Here is a 21,514-nt window from a genome sequence, read left to right on the forward strand (position 1 = left end):
GTGCAGGTTCACCTGGCAATTTATAGACTTGTGTTGACTGTGACGTCAGGCCTGATTCTCTTTCCTTTGATGTTTGAGACAGGCCCCCACAACAACGTACACTCATTGAAAATAGGCCCCGCCCACACAGAACAGGCTCTAAAAATTGATACATTAATTAGAAATTGTTTGTTTTTAAATTTCCATCCATCCATTTGCTTCCGCTTATCCTTTTCAGGGTTGCGGGGGGGGGGGGGGGGGGGGGGGGGCGCTGGAGCCTATCCCAGCTGTCATAGGGCGACTGTGACGTCAGGCCTGATTCTCTTTCCTCTGATGTCTTAGACAGGCCCCGCCCACTGGCTCGTTGAAAGAACACAAAGAACAGGCTCTCAGAATTTTACAATGAAATTCATACATCAATTAGAAATATGTTTGGTTTTTTTTTTTTTTTTGATTCATCTCTCTTCTACATTTACCCTAAAACTATTTTCACCCCTGACACAGAAGCTCTTCTCTGTGGTAGAAACCCTTAATTTTCACGCTCTCTTCACTTCCATCAGCCCTTCTCACATCTTTTCCCCCACTATTTGCTACACAGATCCTCTGCAGGATTTTGACCTTCTGCCCACAGAGAGGAGGTTCAGGTCAGTTCAAACACACACTAACACACTCCAAAGCTGTACAGACCCTCATTAAACACTCACATTTTACAGCTTCACACGACTGTGGGTCAATATGAACGTGTCATGTGCCTGTTGCTTATGTATAAGGTAGGAAGGATAATATTTAGTACAAGCGGGCGAACTGCGCTGATTTTTTTTACTAGGGAAAAAAATTGTGTCTTCGTTTTTTGTGTTATATATTGAAATAAGATGACTTCTTTTGTGTTTAGAAAATAATGCAGTATTTCTTAATCAATCTTAAAAGCAGCTATTTGCTGTTTTGTGTTGCATCCAGACCTACTGCTGCCTCCCTCCTTTGCCTCCGTGGGTGTCTTTATCTGAGCGTCCCTTTAGCCTCCACTACGACGCTCCTGGTAGCAACATTTAACTTTCAAGGCTGTTTACAATCAGACAAAAAGTCTCAGTTTTGAGCGCAATCAGCTCTTAGTTATTCTGACCTCACCACAGCGCCATCTGTTCAACACGACGTCTGTGTGCAGGCTCATGACCGTGATGTCACAGGTATTAAAACACATGAGAGAGATGCTGATTCATCACAGCCATAAATATGTTAAAAATGAAGAGATTTCAGTGTGTTCAGGTACCAGATTTAGTGTTAATTTTATTCACTCATCCAGTGTTTGTTTAGCTCGTTCAAATGTAAAAAACAAAACAAAACAAAAAACAACTTTGTTTACTTCAATCTTAGTTCAAAGTTCAGTACGTGTACTGGCCTAAAGATTCAGCAAAGATTCAGCATTATTTGTAATATATGAGGCATTTTATTACAAAAACCTGCGAGACAGTGTTTGAATCCACGTTTTTTCATGTTGTCGGCGAGTATCAAAAGTGAGGCTCAGTGTTTGTTGTTAAACTTTAACCTATTCCCTGCAATAAAAATACACATTTGTTAAAATTTTCTATTTGTTATTTGTTTGTTTTTACTAGATTTACTTTAGATTTTACTGTAAGCCATTAACTTCTGTGTGGAAATACCGTCAGTTAATGTTAAAGGGGCGGCTGTCAATAGCAGGCGTGTACGTGTGTGAAATACCTCGATGTGCCTTTAAGACGGTCCTGCAAACATGGGCGGGTCAGACTGTAGGAGGTGTTTTTAAACGCTGAACTTTGGTCGTTGCTTTCGTTTGTGTCAGAACTGCTGCTTGAATCATAATCAGCTGTCAATGTTAACGTGTAGCTGTGTCAGAGGCACGCAGAGAACATGTCAGGTACTCGGACCAAGTTTAAATACAACTGCTGGGACTTCTTCTTCACTTGTGTGGGCCTGCCGCTGTTCGTGCTTGACGTTGTTTTGGATGTACTGGCTGCTGTGTCCTTTTATAAGGAAAGGGCCTACGTGTACCTCGGTGTGCTGGTGCTGTTTCTCCTGGGCTCGTCGCTGCTCACTCAGGCTTACAGCTGGCTTTGGTACAGCTATGACGACTTTGAGAGGAAGACAAAGGTCGAGAAGCTGCCGTCCCCGAGGCAGCTCAAGCTGCTCCACGTATTTCAGCTGGGAATCTACTTCAGGTAGTTTTTTTTTTTTTTTTAAATAATAACTATAAGTGCAAAGTGCCTGTTTTTGTTTTTGAAGTAGGTGTAAGCAGGGAATACTTAAGAAGTTCAGCTTATCTAAGGGTGCCACCCTGACCGTCCCATACAGACTGAAAATCTACGGTTACTACAATGTTGTGCACCTGACTGTCTGCTGTAATAAACTATCCACAGATTACATTTTTGGTTTCGTTTCGCCATGCTTTATATATGTCTGTGTGTAAACCCGTAGTTGAGACCTGGGAAATATCTGAAACATGAGTCATGCCTCAGTTTTCTGGTTTACAATAGCTGAGCTGATGAGGTAATGCAGCTCCTTCCTGTCTCCATGCTGAGTGGGTGAACCTGATATTATTTGGATTGTAGTTTTCTTCTCTCGTGCATGCTTCCTTAGAAATTCAATGCAGCATATTTGACGGGAGGATTCAGTCTAACTGGTTATGTTTCATATTTTCCTGTTTCGCAGGCATGCAGGAGTCCTGGAAATGGCCGTGCAAAGCTTCTACAAGAAGATCCCCGACCCTGAGAATGGTGCCAGCCGACATACGGGTTCCTCTGCAGATGAACAGGAGCCTGATTCCGAGAGCATAGCCGTGTCGTTGAACCACGATCTGAGCATGTTACGAATCATAGAGACGTTTGCAGAGAGCGCCCCGCAGCTCACGCTCATGCTCACCATCTTTCTGCAGCAGGGCCATCCAGATCTTATTACAGGTGCAATTCTTAATGGACACGTGTTCTTTATATCTGTGTGCTTTTTTTTTTTTGTTTCCTCTTCTTTTTTTTGTTTATAAGTTCATTTATAACTTTATACAGTGGCTTGCAAAAGTATTCGGCCCCCTTGAACTTTCCCACATTTTGTCACATTACAGCCACAAACATGAATAAATTTTATTGGAATTCCACGTGAAAGACCAACACAAAGTGGTGTACATGTGAGAAGTGGAATGAAAATCATACATGATTCCAAACATTTTTTACAAATAAATAACTGCAAAGTTGGGTGTGCGTAATTAATCAGCCCCCTGAGTCAATACTTTGTAGAACCACCTTTTGCTGCAATTACAGCTGCCAGAATTTTAGGGTATGTCTCTACCAGCTTTGCACATCTAGAGACTAAAATTCTTATCCATTCTTCTTTGCAAAACAGCTCCAGCTCAGTCAGATTGGATGGACAGCGTTTGTGAACAGCAGTTTTCAGATCTTGCCACAGATTCTCGATTGGATTTAGATCTGGACTTTGACTGGGCCATTCTAACACATGGATATGTTTTGTTTTAAACCATTCCATTGTTGCCCTGGCTTTATGTTTAGGGTCGTTGTCTTGCTTGAAGGTGAACCTCCGCCCCAGTCTCAAGTCTTTTGCAGACTCAAAGAGGTTTTCTTCCAAGATTGCCCTGTATTTAGCTCCATCCATCTTCCCATCAACTCTGACCAGCTTCCCTGTCCCTGCTGAAGAGAAGCACCCCCAGAGCATGATGCTGCCACCCCCATATTTGACAGTGGGGATGGTGTGTTCAGAGTGATGTGCAGTGTTAGTTTTCCGCCACACATAGCGTTTTGCATTTTGGTCTCATCTGACCAGAGCGCCTTCTTCCACATGTTTGCTGTGTCCCCCACATGGCTTGTGGCAAACTGCAAACGGGACTTCTTATGGTTTTCTGTTAACAATGGCTTTCTTCTTGCCACTCTTCCATAAAGGCCAACTTTGTGCAGTGCATGACTAATAGTTGTCCTATGGACAGAATCCCCCACCTGAGCTGTAGATCTCTGCAGCTCGTCCAGAGTCACCATGGGCCTCTTGGCTGCATTTCTGATCAGCGCTCTCCTTGTTCGGCCTGTGAGTTTAGGTGGACGGCCTTGTCTTGGTAGGTTTACAGTTGTGCCATACTCCTTCCATTTCTGAATGATGGCTTGAACAGTGCTCCGTGGGATGTTCAAGGCTTGGGAAATCTTTTTGTAGCCTAAGCCTGCTTTAAATTTCTCAATAACTTTATCCCTGACCTGTCTGGTGTGTTCTTTGGACTTCATGGTGTTGTTGCTCCCAATATTCTCTTAGACAACCTCTGAGGCCGTCACAGAGCAGCTGTATTTGTACTGACATTAGATCACACACAGGTGCACTCTGTTTAGTCATTAGCACTCATCAGGCATGTCTATGGGCAACTGGCTGCACTCAGACCAAAGGGGGCTGAATAATTACGCACACCCCACTCTGCAGTTATTTATTTGTAAAAAATGTTTGGAATCATGTATGATTTTTGTTCCACTTCTCACGTGTGCACCACTTTGTGTTGGTCTTTCACGTGGAATTCCAATAAAATTGATTCATGTTTGTGGCTGTAATGTGACAAAATGTGGGAAAGTTCAAGGGGGCTGAATACTTTTGCAAGCCACTGTATGTACAGGAGATAGTCAAAATCTCCTTCTTGTCAAACACATTTATTGCAACCAACTGTGAGCACCAATCTGATTTGATATATTAGAGTTCCAACAGCTTATGTTTCTGATGTAGAGAAACGACCACTAGTACCTTGGATTTTTGATCTCCTTTGCATAATTCATTGAGGGAAAACCTTTAACGGCTTCTAACCACGTGTGATATTGTCATTGTTGGAATTTTCCCCCTGGCTTCAGTAAATGCACTAATGTTATCTTGCATTAAAAGTTTGGTGATTCTGAGGTGATCAGGTTGGAATACTTTCAAGATTTGTTCGTCTTCATACAGAATCACCTGGCTTAACAAGATTTCTCAGTCATTTCTGGACTTTCTAACGCTGCCTCTCGTTTCCCTCAGTGTTGAAGGCCGTCGGCTCGGCCTCGGCTATCGCCTTCACTGTGACGACCTATCATCGCTCGCTGCGCTCTTTCCTGCCTGACAAGAAGAAGCAGCAAATAACCTCATCAGTCATCTACTTCATCTGGAACCTGGTTCTCATCTCTTCTCGTCTCACTGCCCTCGCTCTTTTCGCCTCCGTGCTGCCCTGCTTCATCTTCACCCACTTCATCTGCTCTTGGCTGGTTTTATTCTTCTTCGCTTGGCGATCCAAGACGGAGTTCATGGAAAGTCCTTGTGGAGAATGGCTTTATCGAGCCACTGTTGGCCTCATTTGGTATTTCGACTGGTTTAATGTGGCCGAGGGGAAGACGCGGTACAGGACTGTGCTCTATCACGGGTATATGCTGACTGATATTTGCATCCTCTGTGCTGTGTGGTGCTGGAAGATGAGCACAGATCCTCCTGATTTTGTGATAGAGCCCACGTACGCTTTAATCACAGCTGTCTGTGTTGTTGTGGTTTACATCCTCGGTCTAATACTCAAAGTTATTTATTATAAGTCCTTCCACCCAAACCTTGACAGCGATGAGCAGCAATCTGTAGATCAGGTGGACTTCCGCATGATGAGCTCTGCAACAGAAGTCTCAGCACACTACAATAAAAGAATGAGGAAGCTGGCCAAGAATTTCTACTCATGACCTGCATCATTTGACATCCACAGGATGTGGAGGCTACAAAGAGACTCAGTCATGCAGATGTCATGAAACCAGCTACTTTTTAAAGCTAGATCATAAAGGCTGTGTGATATTGTGGATCACCTGCTTCCTAACCAATCACTCATACATTCTCACAAGGCATTACTCAACTTAGTTTGGAGACAAATTCTTAAAAGCACTTTCTGCTCTTCATTAAGTGGTGCTACCATCTAACAAAACATTTCTAGACATCAGTCTTTTGTTTTCCTTTAAAAGGACAGGCTTTCAGGTCAGTAACATGCATGTTTGAAACTGTTATGGAGATCTTTTTGAAATATTATTGCACTGCTTTTTTAAAAAAAAAAAATTTTATTTTTATTTTTCTGAAGAATATAACGGTGTAAAAAAAAAAACTAATTTAAAAAATATATTTTCTTTATTATAACAAAGCAATATTCTAACAATGTTGCACTATTGTAAACTGTACTTTACTCAAGTCTAAAGTACAAATGTTCTGTTTTACAGAATTAATGAGTTGCCTTAAAATCCCCAGACAGCCTCCATGGACCTGAAATCTTGATTTCTTGAGCAATAGAGCACCTCTCTCTCCTAATACAGATTTATTCTGGTTTAGATTTGAAACATGTGATAAGGCTGCCATTTTTGAATAATATAGATGGCTCAGTGTCAGACTGTTTTTCTACAGTGTTTGCCAAGATCACTTGGACTGATGTGGATATAACACAACGCATCTAAAATACGTTAAGGCTGCTACATGGTGAAAAGATGCCAATGCCTTCCGTTTGACTCCCAGTGTTGATGACCTTTACAATCAATAATGTAATTTTTTTATTTTTTATGTTAAGCAAACTTGGATTTAAAAAGGTGTATGAAGCTACAAAACATATTTATGTCACATAGTGCCTACTTAAGTTTGTTTGATGTGTTTAAGTTAATTTATTAATCTATTGTAACAGAATTCCCAACTTTGGGATAAAGTATATTTTGTCTAATATTATTATTATTATTATTATTATTATTATTATTATTATTATTATTATTATTAGTTTTAATGGAAATAAATCCTTGTATGACATGACTATTCTGCAGTGGGTTATTTATGATTATGTGGTCAATTATTTTATTTTTTTTTAATGGCTGAAACGTATAATATTAGGTTTAGAGCTATATGAAACAATAGTTTAAAGCTTTGTCGGTCACTTTCAGTTCTGTGTGCAAATGAATCCAAACAAAAGGAGACAAATGTTATTATAAATTAAACACACTTTTACCGAAAAGAAGAAACAAATTCTATTGTAACTTATTTTATATAATGAATACATTTTGATGTATGTTGGAACAAACAACACTTTATCTTAAATTGTAATTTCATTATTTTAGTTGTACAAAATACTATTGAGTTGTGCTCTTATATTAGAGATTATGTATCGGAATTTCAGGAGTGCGACCACGCCTCCAAACACGCTCCTTCCGGTTGTCATCTATATATGTTCCCCCAGTTCTGCAAGCTGTTCATTCTCGTTTACGTGCCCCACCCTCCCTCCTTGGGGATCTACCAGGCTAAGTTCATGTCCAAGCACTCACCTTTACCTACGCTGTCAAACCTAAAATGAGGATGTGGACCCAGCTAGTGAATTTCAAAATATAATAATACAAGTTATCGTCCTTCTTTTCTATTTCTTATTTGTGCATTTAAAACAATCGGGTCCTGAGAAAGTAAGTGTGTTATTGTAACACATTGACTGAGCAGCGAGGGGGCGCTGTTAAGTCATCTCAACCAAAGGGGATGACGTGCTGCACTCTGATCTTGACAGTGGTAGTAGCGCACTACACTGATGGAACAGTACAAATGCACCATAACTGACTTTGACAGGTTGATTCTTTTCAGCTGGTACAGGAAGTGCATCGTCTGTGCCTTCCTGATGAAGTAGATGATGTTTAGCTCCCACTTTTAGGTCCTGGGAGATTATGTTTTCAAGGAAGTGGAAGGACCTCACTGTCTCCACGGGGCAGGCCTGCAGGGTCTGTGTTATGATCTACTTAAAACTCCAAATATGCAGCTAGAGTCCTTTTGCAAAAAAAAAAAAGCAAACAAAACATAAACAGTAAAAATTTAAGTTATGCAACAAAAAAAAGTAAACTTGGTAACGGACTAAAAGAATAATTCATTCAAAAAATGTATGCAACAAGTAATGCATGTTTGATCAGGATCTTATCAGCTGCTGTTCTTTCTCACATGTTGCACACACATGAATGAGTCTGCTTTAGGTCTGCTCTCAATACTGGAGTTAGGGAGCTGCATGGACAGAGGGTGTAGTGCAAAGGATGCTCGGCTGTCTGCTGAGATTCCTGCACCTGTAGAAACATTGTGTTTACAAGCAAATGAAATGAAAGCACTGATTCGTTTGGCAGCTGCACTGTACTCCCTTACAGAGGTGCAGTAGTTAGCCTCATAGTGAAGTAGTATCAGGTTCAAATCAAGGCCGAGACCTTTCTATGTTTGGTTCACGTTCTCCTCTACAGGTACTCTGGTTTCCTCCCATAGTCCAAACACATGCTCCGTTAGGCTAAGTGGGAATTCTGACATGGCCATGGCTGTTAATGGTTATCTGCTCTCTGTGTCGCAACAGGCTGACAACCTGCCCAGGTTCTATCTTGCTTCTCACCCAACCACAGCTGTGATAACCTCCACCAGCTATGAACCTAGTTTTTAAGTGTTTTCTGGTCATGTCTCCATTTTCTTGTATTCAATAGATGGCTGATGACATTTGACGTTTCACGTAAACGGATGCAAATTGTTTTGTTTAGACAATAGTGGCTCGTTTTTATGCACGAATACCTGCTGTCATAAGCATGCTTACAGAGAAACTCAACTCAGCATATTTGGCAAGTAGTTAAAGTGGAACTGGTTATGTTTCATGTTGTTCTGGTTTTCAGAGATGCAGGAATACTAAAGAGGTTTGTACAAATCCTCACCACTGACTTTTCTGATCTGGGTGCCACACTGACAGTCACTATCATTCTGCAGATTGGTGCAGATTTTGTGATAGGTTCAGTTTCTTTTTCAATTTCAGGCCATTTTCATTTAGAGAAGATTCCTGATTCCAACTTGTCACAATGTCTTGGGATGTGCACCAAGAATAAAAATACTCTTTCATGAGAAAATGTGATTTTATATGGTCAAAGGAGCTTGTAATGAAAAGCGTCTGGACTTGTTTAAGTTGCTTGTACTCTGGGGCCTCTGGATATCTGGGGCCTGGATCTCCTCCATACCTGCTTCATACCCTGGTGGACGGGGCTGTGGCTCCCCACACTCCCTAGCAGATCGTTACATGGAGAAACCTTTGGAATACAAGCATGCTGATCCACACAGGTGTACACACAGGTTTTCACAGACGCGGACTACACCTTTCTTGGTTGCTGCCTCAAAGCACATTGTGCGCTGTCTATCTTGCGTGCTGCACAATATCGTTTATTATTTAGTATCTACTGATATCTACTGCTAGCTAGTTTATTGTGATGGTGCTGTTTTTTTTATTATGTTGCTCTTTGTTGTTTGCTTTCTCTTCTGTTTTTTTCTCCATACAGGTGATCCAGGTGTTTTTTTTTTGGTTTTTTTTTTTTCTTTCTTCCCCCCCTTCTCACCGTCTCTTCTCCCCTCTGGTTTTCTTTCTCTCCCTCTCTTTCTTTCATTCTTTCTCCCTGTCCTGTCCCGTTTGTAGCAACTGAAAATAAAATAAATTCATAATTATAATAAAGGTCAATCAAATGGACCAATATGGCAAGGCCATGATGATCCACTTGGTAAAATAAATCCGCTTGGCATCTTTCTTGGCCTTAAGACAACAATTCTGATGGCTAAAGATCCAAACGGGACACAAAATAAATAAATAAATAAATAAAAATACCTAAAAAAAAATAACAAAAAATGAACACAACTTAAACAAGTCCAGACGCTTTTCTTTGCAAGCTCCTTTGACTATGATGACCTGGATGACTGAGAATCTTCACAGACGTGATTTTATTTGCAATTTTGGTCAACTTCCTTTAAAAAAATGGGCCAATACTTGCAGGCTTTTGCAATTAAAGTACAAGTACAGCACTTTCAAATCTAAACATTTATTTTGCATTTAAATGCATTTCTATTAAATGTGAACATAATAATATTTATAACAGATAAGGTGTGTTAAAACTCTCTGACTGTGATCAGTTGCAGATCTTTTTTTTTTTTTTTTACAAGTTCTACTGATTTTTCAATGGAATTACCACAGCATTGTTAAAGGGAAACCTTTCAGTAGGAGGAGTCTACATGTATGGAATATGCCGATACATCTTTAAGACGCTACTGAAAAAAAATGGGTGGATCAGTTTCTAGGAGGTTTTTTTTAAAACCAAAGTTTGGTTCTCACTGTCAGTCATTCACAGGTTATATGTGAGTTGTAATCAGCTGTCAGTTATAAGATGCAGCTGTGTTAGAAGCAGGCAGCGGGACAGAGAACATGTCAGACACTCAGGGTGAGTCTAAATACTCCTGCTGGGATTTTCTCATCACTTGCGTGGGCCTGCCCTTGTTTCTGACTGACATAGGACTGGATATATGGGCCGCTGTTATCTTCTACCAAGAAAAGGCATATGCCTGCCTCGGTGTTCTGCTGCTGCTACTTGTGGGGTCAACACTGCTGGCTCAGGCTTACAGCTGGCTTTGGTACAGCTATGACCAGTTTAAGATGAAGACAAAGGTTGAAGGCCTGCCTACCCAGAGGCAGCTCACGGTTCTGCACGTTTGTCAGCTCGGAGTTTACGTCAGGTAGTATTAAAACAATAATAATGTGTGTAAAGGCTGAGGCTTGTGTGGGAAGCTTAAATTTATTTGCCTGTTTCTAGACAGGTGCAGTTTTTTGTAGAGTAATTCATAGGAAACACAAGCTGAACCATTAAGTGTTGTGCAGCTGAACTGTACTCCACTACAGTGGTGCACATAGTATATACAGTAACTCCAGCAAGCATCAGTCTGCTGCATTAAGTAATCTACACATTATATCATCTGTTTCATTCACAATTTTTTTTTGCAATATTTCTGTGTTTAAATCAACTGTTGTGAACATGAGAATGTTAGAAACACAAGCTGTTTCCTTGGTTTCAGAAGATAAACTGAGAACACATTTTATTTCCTTCATCAGAAGTGGGTAAACTGGTTTCATTTGCTCCTTTTCACGCAATGAATACCTGCTGGCTCACAAGAATGGTTCCAGAGAAATTAGTCTCAGTGTAGCTAGAAGGAGGATTCGGTCTGACTGGTTATGCTTCATATTTTTCTGTTTCTCAGGCATGCAGGAGTCCTGGAAATGGCAGTACAAAGCATGTACAATAGGCTCCCTGACCCTGAGAAAGGTGCCCTTACGCCAGGAGAACAGAAACCTAAGACTGAGGACATTACCGTGTCCTTGACCCACGATCTAAGCATGTTACGGATCATAGAGACATTTTCAGAGAGCGCCCCTCAGCTCACGCTCATGCTCACCATCATTCTGCAGACGGGCCACCTGGATCCTGTGACAGGTGCAGTTTTACATTTTTACACAAAAATGTATTTTTGAAATCTGTCAAAAAAATTTCACATCTAGAATGGACTGAATTCACTGAACTGAACCCATGTTTTTAAACATGGCAGGTGCAGGAGTTTTTTCATTCATGTATAGTCTGGTATGTTTGAGAAAACAGTGAGAGTCACTGTGTTCTTAATGATTTAAGTGAATGCTGAGGTCCTGAAGTAGAAACACCTATAGGAATATCAATTCTTTAAGGGTAAATTCAATAAGGCGAGATCTCTTGGAAGAATTTAACACGATTTTTTGAGATAGAGAAATTAACGGATTTGGTAATTAGACTCCAATGACCCCTCGTGGCAGAACTGGGTCCCAGCAGTTATAGGATTTAGGACAGGGATGGTGATGATGGTGAAGACAGAGGCTTGCATAGAGGTCTGGCTGAGGTGTCTGAGGTGGATGAGGGGAGGAGCTGGATTGCATGAAAAAGAATCTGAAAGGGAGAGTGACACAGAGCACAGATTAAACTGTGCAAAGCGGAAGCTGAGTGGCTCAAAGAAGGCGGGCGAGAAGACGTTTGGACTAGAGTAATGATGTTAGTGTGTCCCATGTGACGACATGATTATAAAATCAATAGCCAACCTGAGATTTCAGCACATTGTGCTAAGTTGAACCGGTCGATCCTTCCAGTAACACTTCTACAGATTTTAATTTCATGTCGTTGCTTGTGTGAACATTCAAGTTCCCCAGTAGGACAAGAGAGTTCCCGACCAGCGTACTTTCAGCAACCAGCCCAGACACTCCAAGATTGTCAGGTACACTGAACTGTTATTTGACACATGTGGCAACAGTCAGCACCTGTTCCCTGAACTGAAGGCACAGGGAAGCAACCCTCTCATCCACTTTGGAAAACCGCAATGGAAAGTCACCAAGCCAGAGGAGATACGAATATATCCACCCCTGAGCGCCACCTGTCACTGTGAGCAACTCCAGATAGGAACATTGTCTATCCCCTCTCCAGACCCCAAAAAAATTACAACACAATTACAAAGAATTGGTAACGAATGTCACAGTTACTGATCAGGAATAACTATCAAAAAGTATAGATCAATCAAATAATTTTGCCTTCATTCTAAAACATATTCACGGCTCCTACATTAGCCTCTAATTATTAGTCTGTTATACATAATAATTATTTACATTATCCAAATTCATAGGAGACATGACAATTAAAATATTTAAAATACATATATCAACTTTCACTTCCTGCACATATGTCGTCCTCTTTCTTCCGTCTTCCATGTGGCAAGTCCATAAAGGTCAAATAAATCATAGATAATCTGTCAGAGTCTGTCTGTCACAATCAGAGTCAAGGTTAAGTTCAAAGTGTCACTCCTCATCCTGCTTCAGCTTCCTGCAGCAGGCAAATCTTCATTATTGCCCAATCCAGGCAGCTGCTCTTTGTTTTGATGTGCACCGCACATCCAGTATCTCAGAAAATTAAAAATTAAAATTGTTCATTAAATATACTAAAGTCTGCTGATTCTGAGTAGACATATCCAAATTTGATAGATTTGTATTCGGAATGAACCACTTTACAGCATTTTTCAGTGTTTGTCATTTGCATCTTGCTGGTTCTGACACTGTCTCTTGTTCCCTTCAGTGTTGAAGGCTGTTGGTTCAGCCTCAGCTATCGCCTTCACTGTGACAGCCTACCATCGCTCGCTGCGCTCTTTCCTGCCTGACAAGGAGAAGCAGCAAATAACCTCATCAGTCATCTACTTCACCTGGAACCTGGTTCTCATCTCTTCCCGTCTCACTGCTCTCGCTCTTTTCGCCTCCGTGCTGCCCTGCTTCATCTTCGCCCACTTCATCTGCTCTTGGCTGGTTTTATTCTTCTTCGCTTGGCGATCCAAGACAGAGTTCATGGAAAGTCCTTGTGGAGAATGGCTTTATCGAGCCACTGTTGGCCTCATTTGGTATTTTAACTGGTTTAGTGTGGTGGAGGGGAAGACGCGGTACAGGACTGCGCTCTATCACGGGTATATACTGACTGATATTTGCATCCTCTGTGCTGTGTGGTGCTGGAAGATGAGCACAGATCCTCCTGATTTTGTGATAGAGCCCATGCACGCTTTAATCACAGCCGCCTGTGTTGTTGCAGTTTACGTCCTCGGTCTAATACTTAAAGCTATTTATTATAAACTTTTCCATCCAAACCTTGACAAAAATAAGATTAAAGGGACCAGCAGAGAGCAGCAACCTGTAAATGAGCCAAATATGGGTGATGAACCGGACGCATTTATGTTTAGAGCCAAAGCAGCCCCCTCCCCACCACCACAACCATGTTGTAATAAAAGAATGAGGAAGCTGGCTGAGAGCTTCTACTGCTAACCTGTTTCACTTTCACAGGAAGCTATAAAGAGACCGAGTCATCACAGGGCTGTGTGTGATTAAGGACTCTAACCTTCTGCATGATTAACCACATATACAGTCTGCTCCAGTTTATGATTTCTGCTCGCAATTAACTGGCTCTACTGTCTAACAAAGCATTTAAAAATGCCATTCAAAGTTTGTTTTCCCTAGCTTTAATCTTCAGGTCTGTAATGTTCTTGTATGAAATAGTTATCTTTTGCTGTGAAGACATGTTCTTCCATGACTTTCCAGTGGCTGTTCAGTCTTAAAGAATATAGTCGTGATTTTTAATTAAAATATTTTATGATCATTTAAAATACAAAAAACATTTCATAAATAATATTTCAGCTTCCAGAAGAGGAAGCAACGATATTTCCTGTTTTTTAAAAAAAAAAAAAAATCTATGTATATAATTTGTTTTTTCTGTCATCATGTCATTGTGTAAATTACTAATTGAATTTGAAATCTACTCAGTTTTTAAGATGTCTTTAATTATGAAAAACAGCAGATTTTTAAAAAGTTTTTATGCAGATTTTACTCTAAAGTTCCAAGATAAGTATCTAATTAATTTAGGTGCTCCTATTGAGACTTCTTAGCACCAAGATTTGTTTGATATATAACCCTCAAGATGTTTTGTTTACGTCGATATGTTTTTGTCAAACTCTTTTCAGCTCTTTCGGTGCACGTTTTCAGCAGTGATGAGCCTCATCTCAGTCTTCCATCAACATGCTATCAGGGTTTAAAGCCACATTCTAATGAATAATTTGCTTAAGGCATATTTAGAAACACACCATATGAAGGTTCTTTGTTATAAATGTTTATATTTGATATTTTATTTGTAATAGTTGATTACACTTGCCTCTTGCCTAATTTCATGCTTGCTTAAAATTCAGGCGCTGCTGACATATAATCAGTTTTGTGTTCTTAGTATCAGCCTGAGTGTGTGCAGAGAGGCTGTTGTGTTAGATGCAGGCTTCTTTCTTTATTAGGATTTTATTCTGGTTTTTCTTTCCTGACAAACCTCACATGAACTTGTGTCTGCTCCTGGTGTCAAAGCAAAATCATTCCTGTTATAACTACAACACAAAATTCTACATAATCATCTCATGGTGGGTAAAAGTCCTTTGAAAAACTCCTGAGAATCGACTCCAAACGTTTATCATTTCCATGTTTGGACCAAGCCCCACCTCTGATAAATTGGTCAGCAAATCTTATCACAGGGTTTTGATGGGAAATAGACAAACTGAACCAATCAGTGAGGCAACAATCTCCTTTGTGACATAAAAGTACTTCCCCGTCTTATCACCCTGACACATTTTCACCTCTAAAGCTCCCAGGCTTCAACAATTAGTTAAATCAAAGAAGTTTCTTATTTGTTACAAATAAAGAAAGAAAATATATCACACATGAAATTTTATGACAGAAAATAGCCTTATTACCTTAAAAACTTTAGGAAATGATCTGTGTGGTCTGTCTGAATACAACTGAGATGTTTTTCATATGGATTAATCTTCCATCAGAAACCAAAACTTGTTCTTTCTATACTGCAACAATTCTTATGAAGAACTCCAATGAAAATCTTTTGAAAGTTGTAAGTTGTATTCATACTAAATATGTTGTGAATATTTTCTGTGGTTTACATTTGTAATTCAGTTTCTTCTCAAACAGTTTTTCATATGAAATAAAAAATACAAACTGAGTCTGAAACTTTAAAACATGTATTTACATTATATTTAAATCTTACAGAAGTGTTGGGAGTAAACCGTGACTATTCTCATCAAATAATTAGCAATAATTATTATGATAGTGTTCAATTTTCAGGGTCTCTTCACTCCTAATGGCCTCACATATCTTATTTTGTACATTAGCATGTTTACCATGGAAAAAGGAACAAATAAATTCCACTGAGTATTACATGATCATTATGAACTATTATTATGTATTATTTAGAGCTATGGTATATATTTCAATAGACACTTAAGACCAAGTAAAAAGTGAACATGCTGAACGGATGCAAAGGCCTCTTAGTTTTCTACATTTTTGCTTATTTTTACTTGGATTCACACTTTGTTAAAGCTGCTTTTTATATTTTGATCTACAATAAAAACACCACAAATCAGGGATTCTGATTGTCTAAGTGATACTGAATGTTTTACACAAAAAGAAAAAAGAAACTCTTCTTCAAAAGCTGAAACACATCAGACTGTTGAGAAGAATATGAGCGTATGTTCCAAACCTTCATCACGTTCCCTCAACTGAAACACATTTCTTTAAACTCTGAGCCGCTGTGCATGTAGAGTGTTCATGGAGACCTTACAGATGCAGTGCAGAATTGACTACACTAAGATAACACTTAATGACAATGCAGATGATATTTCCAGTTAAGCATACGGACGATGGTTAAAAGCACAACATAGATATGCACACAGTGACACAAACAAAGCTACACAGAAAAATATTTAAATAACAAGCAGAAAAGTATTGCACTGTCATATTTCTTTGTCTTGTGTGCACAAGTGTGGACTGTCATATGGATTAGTGATGATCACTTAAAGTAACTGCGAAGTTTTATAAAGTGATCTCTAAATTCTCATATATTTCAGTTTTGACTGTAGTTTTCTGTAAATGTAACAACTTTCATAAAAAAATTTAAATCAAAAAAACACTATCCTGATCCTGATCCCAACCAGCTAGGACACTCTTATCATTTGATAAATGATTTGATAAACAATTATTGGTTATTTAATAAACCAAATAATTTATGCTTTTATCAGGTGTCTGTGACTTTTCTCAGACAAGAATTATGTTTAGTTTCAAATGAAAACAGTAAAAAAGTTTCATGGTTTAGGAAACTGAGCACTAAAGTTCACAGGAAAAAAAGCTGTTTTAATAAATTAACTATGTCAGTTGAAAGAACTTATCTGTCTTCACAGCACACCACTGGGATGTAGACAACAGTCAGCTTTATTCATCCCTTGTGGGGATGTGTTTGGTTTAAGTGAAGGAGCCTAGAGAAAACAGGGGAAAGGGCGCCCCCTGGCCTGCATCAGTGGAAGGTGCAAGCATAAGACAGGATATGATTTAACCACATTTTGTCACAATATACAGTACTTTTAAAAAATACTGTATCATGATTTCTTATTTTTCAGCTCATGCCATGGCTGCAGTAATAGGAATACCAATCACAAAGGCTGTACAAAGGTCTAGTATTATTGTGGATGGCCATATTGAAAAAATAAGCCCATGTGTAGGAGTTAAAAACAAAAAAATGCTAAATCTACTGTAATGAAATCATCGTCAAATCACCAACCTGATCAGTAGGCGCCCTGCTCTAAACGCATTTCTGTGTGTTTAGATAACAAAAGCTAGTGTTTATCTCACTCACCCACTCCATGTTTGTTTACTTTGTTATCAGAGCTGACACTAAAATCTTTGTTTACTTTAGTTTCAATTCAGACTTGACCTGATCTCATATCAGACAATTTAAAGTTAAAACTCTTGCACATCAGTAATAGTTGATAGAAAGTGTTCAGATAAACTTTTTTGATGTTTATCAGATATTTGGATCGGGAATCAGTGACAGTGATTTGATGCATTAATTGTGTTGAAAATCTGAAAGTATACAACATCTACTACTTGATTATTTGAAAAGGTTTTTTTCCAATAGCGCAAAGAATTTGTGTTGTATTCTGTTTATGGGGCATAAGCCTGAAGGACACACGTTGGGAGTGAGAAATAACTTTATTAAATTATGAGAAGATCTGAAATATAAATGGTTTAATGCATTCGGAACGATCTCTGCTGATATCAAAAGTCCAGATCGTTGCTTATTTTTCATTTTTCTCTCGTCAATCTTAATGTGTTGACGTTGAGTTTTTCTTCTTTTATTTTTGTTTTTACAGTTTTAGGTTGTTTTAAGTTGTAGTCATGTTTCGGTGGACATACTACAGTTGATTATATGTATGCATGTGTGTAAAATGGTACAATATGTCTTTAAGATAGGTGGATCAGTTTCTAGGAGGTGTTTTTTAAACACTGCCTCTTTCAGTTTCAGTTTATGAGCTGTCTTAAACCTTAACATATAGTTGCTTCAGAAGCAGGCCATCTAGTCAGCATGCCGGGCTCAGAGGATGAGTTTAAATGCTGCACTCGGGACTTTCTCTTCACTTGTGTGAACTTGTTGTCTTTCCTGCTTGATATAGGGCTGGATATATGGGCTGCTGTGTCCCTCTACAAGCAGGAGGCCTACGTGTACTTCAGCCTCCTGCTGCTGTTTCTCTTGGCCTCGTCCATGTTGGTTCAGGTGTACAGCTGGCTGTGGTACCGCTACGATGATTTTAAGATGAAGACAAAGATTGAGAAGAAGCCGAGCCAGTGCCAGCTCAAGCTGCTGCATGTTTTCCAGCTGGGGATCTTCTTCAGGTTGTTTCATGATGATATTTGTGTGTTAATAGAGCCCCAGGCACCATCTTTACATTTTCTCACCTGTTCCTTGAAATATTTGATTTATAGGAAATAAATTTACATGAACTTGTTTGTTTGGCAGCTGCACTACAGAAGTACACACCTGTAGTAACATTAAATCATCTTAGTAAAGCCTGTTTTGTTCGGACGTTTGTTGCTCCTTTTCTGCTTCGAGATCTTTTCAGTTCAGCGTGTCTGGCGGGAGGATTTGTTGTAACTGGTTCTTCTGGTTCTCAGGTATGCAGGAGTCATGGAGAAGTCTGTGCAAAGCTTATACAGAAAGCGCGCTGACGCTGAGAGTGTGGCCAAGTTTCTGAGACAGGATCTCCGCATTTTGCGCTTCATAGAGACGTTTTCAGAGAGCGCCCCGCAGCTTGCTCTCATGCTCACCATCATTCTGGACAAATGTCGGCTGGATCCTGTTACAGGTACAGTTTGTTACTCAGCTTTTGGGCTGGGGCATAACCCCAAAGTGATAGGTTAAGTCTATCACAGAGAGACAAACAACCATTTACACTCACATTCAGGAGAAATTTGGAATCACCAATTAACCGAACTCTAATTGTGTTACTGTTAACTGTTTGAGGAAACCAGAACACCCAGTGGATTGTGGATTTGAACCACAAAGCGATGGCATACACGTGGTGTGTGTGTAGCTGTCTGCCTCTTATAACTCCAGTGGTTTTCCTGCAGTTTTTGAAAACTCATGTGATCTTGTTAATTTCATGAGTCCAGAAACTAACCACTCTTACTAGATTGTAACAGGTCATCTCACCAGGAACAAATTAAGTTGCTCAATTTCATACAGATCCGACATGATTTAATTACGTTCACCATAGAAACATGAAATTATTTTCTTCAAATTACAAGTTAGACTTTTTTAATGTAACAACCACCCAATTTACTTTTTTCGGTATACCAAAAAAAAGTAGAGGTGGCTGCTCGACTTGACTGAGATGGATGCCTTCCTCAAACCACGATCCAAAGCGTGAACTGAAATCCTGTGCAGTGTCACGGGATTTAACATATTAGCTATATCATTGACTTACTTCACTTGAACATGATATGAACAATTTAATCTAGCCTCTCTGCATATCATGTCGTTTCTACACTATACAGTTACACTTAACTCTAAAGCCACTTGTGTTAAATACATGCAAGCTGCTTATGTAAATCCAAGAGCTGGCCAATCCCTTTTTTCCAGTGTAGATGATGAGGAACACTGAGGAACATTTTTCTGAAATTGTTCACTTACTTGTCCAGCCTTCTTTTGCCTCCATGAGACGTGTTGCTGCCATCAAATTCAAAATTGCTTCAATTTTTGTGTGAAATCTGGTCATAAATTTTTGGAAAGTGAAATTGCAGCAGACAATTAAAAGCATCTTTGCTGGAGCTCACACTGAGATGTGAATAGAAGAGAAATAAATATACTAACCTATTATAATTGGTTGATGTGAAAATGTTAAATGCCAAATGAAACAAACATCATACAGTTGAAATAATAAAATACTGAATGACAAAAAATGTTTGAAAATATTTGGGGTTGCTTTTTGAACTCGTAAATTACTTGGATCTTCTAACAAAGAATCAACGTTTGTTCTGACTCTGTCCCTCGCTCTCTCCTCAGTGTTGAAGGCCATCGGCTCGACTTTGTCCATCGCCTCCTTTTTGACCACCTACGATCACTCAATGCGCACCTTCCTGCCAGAGAAGGAAAAACACCACATGATCTCGTTAGTTTTCTACTTCATCTGGAACCTGGTTCTCATCTCTTCTCGCATCGCTGCTCTCGCTCTTTTCGCCTCCGTGCTGCCCTGCTTCATCTTCGCCCACTTCATCTGCTCTTGGCTGGTTTTATTCTTCTTCGCTTGGCGATCCAAGACCAACTTCATGGATGACCCTCGTGGAGAATGGCTTTACAGAACCACTGTTGGCCTCATTTGGTATTTCAACTGGTTTAGTGTGGCCAAGGGGATGAGGATCAGGTCCGTGCTCTATCACGCGTATATCCTTATTGATATTTGCATCCTCTGTGGTTTGTGGTGCTGGAAGATGAGCACACATCCTCCTGATTTTGTGACACACCCTTTAACCACGGCTGCCTGTGTTGTTGCAGTTTACGTCCTTGGTCTGTTATTTAAAGTTATTTATTATACGTTCTTCCATCCAAACCTTGATAAAGATAAGCTGAAAGGGGCCACGATCACAGAGGAGCAACCTGAAGAGGAAGAGCGTCCCCTTAAGGCCACTGACAATAAAAGAATGAGGAAGCTGGCCGAGAACTTCTTCTGCTGACCTGCAAGTATCTGATTACAGATACAGACACAATATTGAATGATTTTGCTCAAGTTTATGCTCTGTATTAACTCTCTAATGAAGCATTTAAAGTGCCTCTATTGTAACATGAAATAGTGATGGGTTGACAAAGAGATCGTGAGCGAGTGGGTCTGCCTCCCTAAAATATATGACAGTATTAAACCAGTATAAAAATCATGTTTAAAGGATTTTAATTGGCCATTTTAAAAGAACGTGGAATGGAATATCTATATGTGTGTGTGTGTGTGTCCATTTTCTTACACAGTAGTGTTGATGTAGGATGTGTGAAATAAGTATAAATTATTAACGAGGTACTGACATAGAAGCAGCGAAATACAGAAAGTGAAAGAAATAAAACACAGAAAGAATAATAAAACAATTCTGGTTGTAGGTGTTAACATGTAATGTAACACCTACTACGTAACCTTATACTGTATTTGAGGGGTGATGTTGTCCATGTGTGAATGTGTGTGCAAATGCATAAATATACAAAGAACTCAGAAAATCTCAGATATTTCTGTTGCTTAGTGTGGAAAAAGTAAGGAAACAACTGGTCTCATGTGTTATTTTCCCCCTTTAATTCCCCTCCTTCACTTAATTTCCCTCCTTTTTTGTGGTCACTGTGTTTACATTATATATTAATGTGTCAGTACTGTGTTCCTGTAAAAGAAGCAAAATGTGCACAGGTTTTAGTTTGTGGATGTTTGGGATCAGGGCAGAAGTTTCAAAGGGTCAAGATGAGAAGGTCACAGAGGAATCACCGACCTTCCAGTGAGCCGCCTGAAGCATATTAAATGGTCCAGCCTGTGCTGTGCAGGCTGCTCCTGGGATTTGTACACAGTTAAACTGCTTATTCACATTTCACAATGTGATGTAACAAAGCAAGTACTTTGACATTTTTACTGCAACCATATTTGAGTATTTTCCAGCCGGCCATTTGTGCTGTTGCAGCTGTATGATGAGCCCGAGCTGTGCAAGTTCAAAGTGATTTTGAACACATTGTGTTAAGGTTAAACAGTGAGTTTAAAGAACATCTCTCTGGCTTCTAGTTGGAGATCAGATCCTGTGAGACACTCACAGAGG

At 39.6% G+C, this 21,514-nt stretch overlaps 3 protein-coding genes across 4 annotated transcripts; all 3 read left to right on the top strand.

Moving 5' to 3' along the window:
- The first annotated feature begins 340 nt into the window (after positions 1-340).
- On the top strand, positions 341-6,713 carry LOC147303550 (XK-related protein 8-like). 2 transcript variants are annotated; one of them, XM_086280909.1, is made up of 3 exons: positions 341-623; positions 2,662-2,909; positions 4,993-6,713. In XM_086280909.1, the coding sequence occupies exons 1-3, from the start codon at positions 382-384 to the stop codon at positions 5,670-5,672; spliced, it is 1,170 nt and encodes a 389-aa protein (XP_086137035.1). In that variant the 5' UTR covers positions 341-381; the 3' UTR covers positions 5,673-6,713. The 2 variants fall into 2 exon arrangements, with proteins under 2 accessions (XP_086137035.1, XP_086137034.1); XM_086280908.1 differs by lacking the exon at positions 341-623 and adding an exon at positions 1,706-2,171.
- Positions 6,714-10,175: 3,462 nt separating this feature from the next.
- LOC147303551 (XK-related protein 8-like) lies at positions 10,176-14,683 on the top strand. Its single transcript, XM_086280212.1, has 3 exons — positions 10,176-10,497; positions 11,017-11,249; positions 12,900-14,683. Exons 1-3 carry the CDS (start codon positions 10,190-10,192, stop codon positions 13,628-13,630), a joined length of 1,272 nt encoding a protein of 423 aa, XP_086136338.1. The 5' UTR covers positions 10,176-10,189; the 3' UTR covers positions 13,631-14,683.
- Positions 14,684-17,518: 2,835 nt separating this feature from the next.
- On the top strand, positions 17,519-20,515 carry LOC147303552 (XK-related protein 8-like). Its single transcript, XM_086280249.1, has 3 exons — positions 17,519-18,073; positions 18,353-18,543; positions 19,743-20,515. The coding sequence occupies exons 1-3, from the start codon at positions 17,766-17,768 to the stop codon at positions 20,408-20,410; spliced, it is 1,167 nt and encodes a 388-aa protein (XP_086136375.1). The 5' UTR covers positions 17,519-17,765; the 3' UTR covers positions 20,411-20,515.
- The last annotated feature ends 999 nt before the right edge of the window (positions 20,516-21,514 follow it).

This window comes from Aulonocara sp. 'chitande type north' Nkhata Bay, linkage group LG22 (assembly GCF_057382095.1).
Source record: "Aulonocara sp. 'chitande type north' Nkhata Bay isolate Kocher_YH1m ecotype deep benthic linkage group LG22, A_spYH_male_GT1.1, whole genome shotgun sequence".
Lineage (NCBI taxonomy): Eukaryota > Metazoa > Chordata > Actinopteri > Cichliformes > Cichlidae > Aulonocara > Aulonocara sp. 'chitande type north' Nkhata Bay.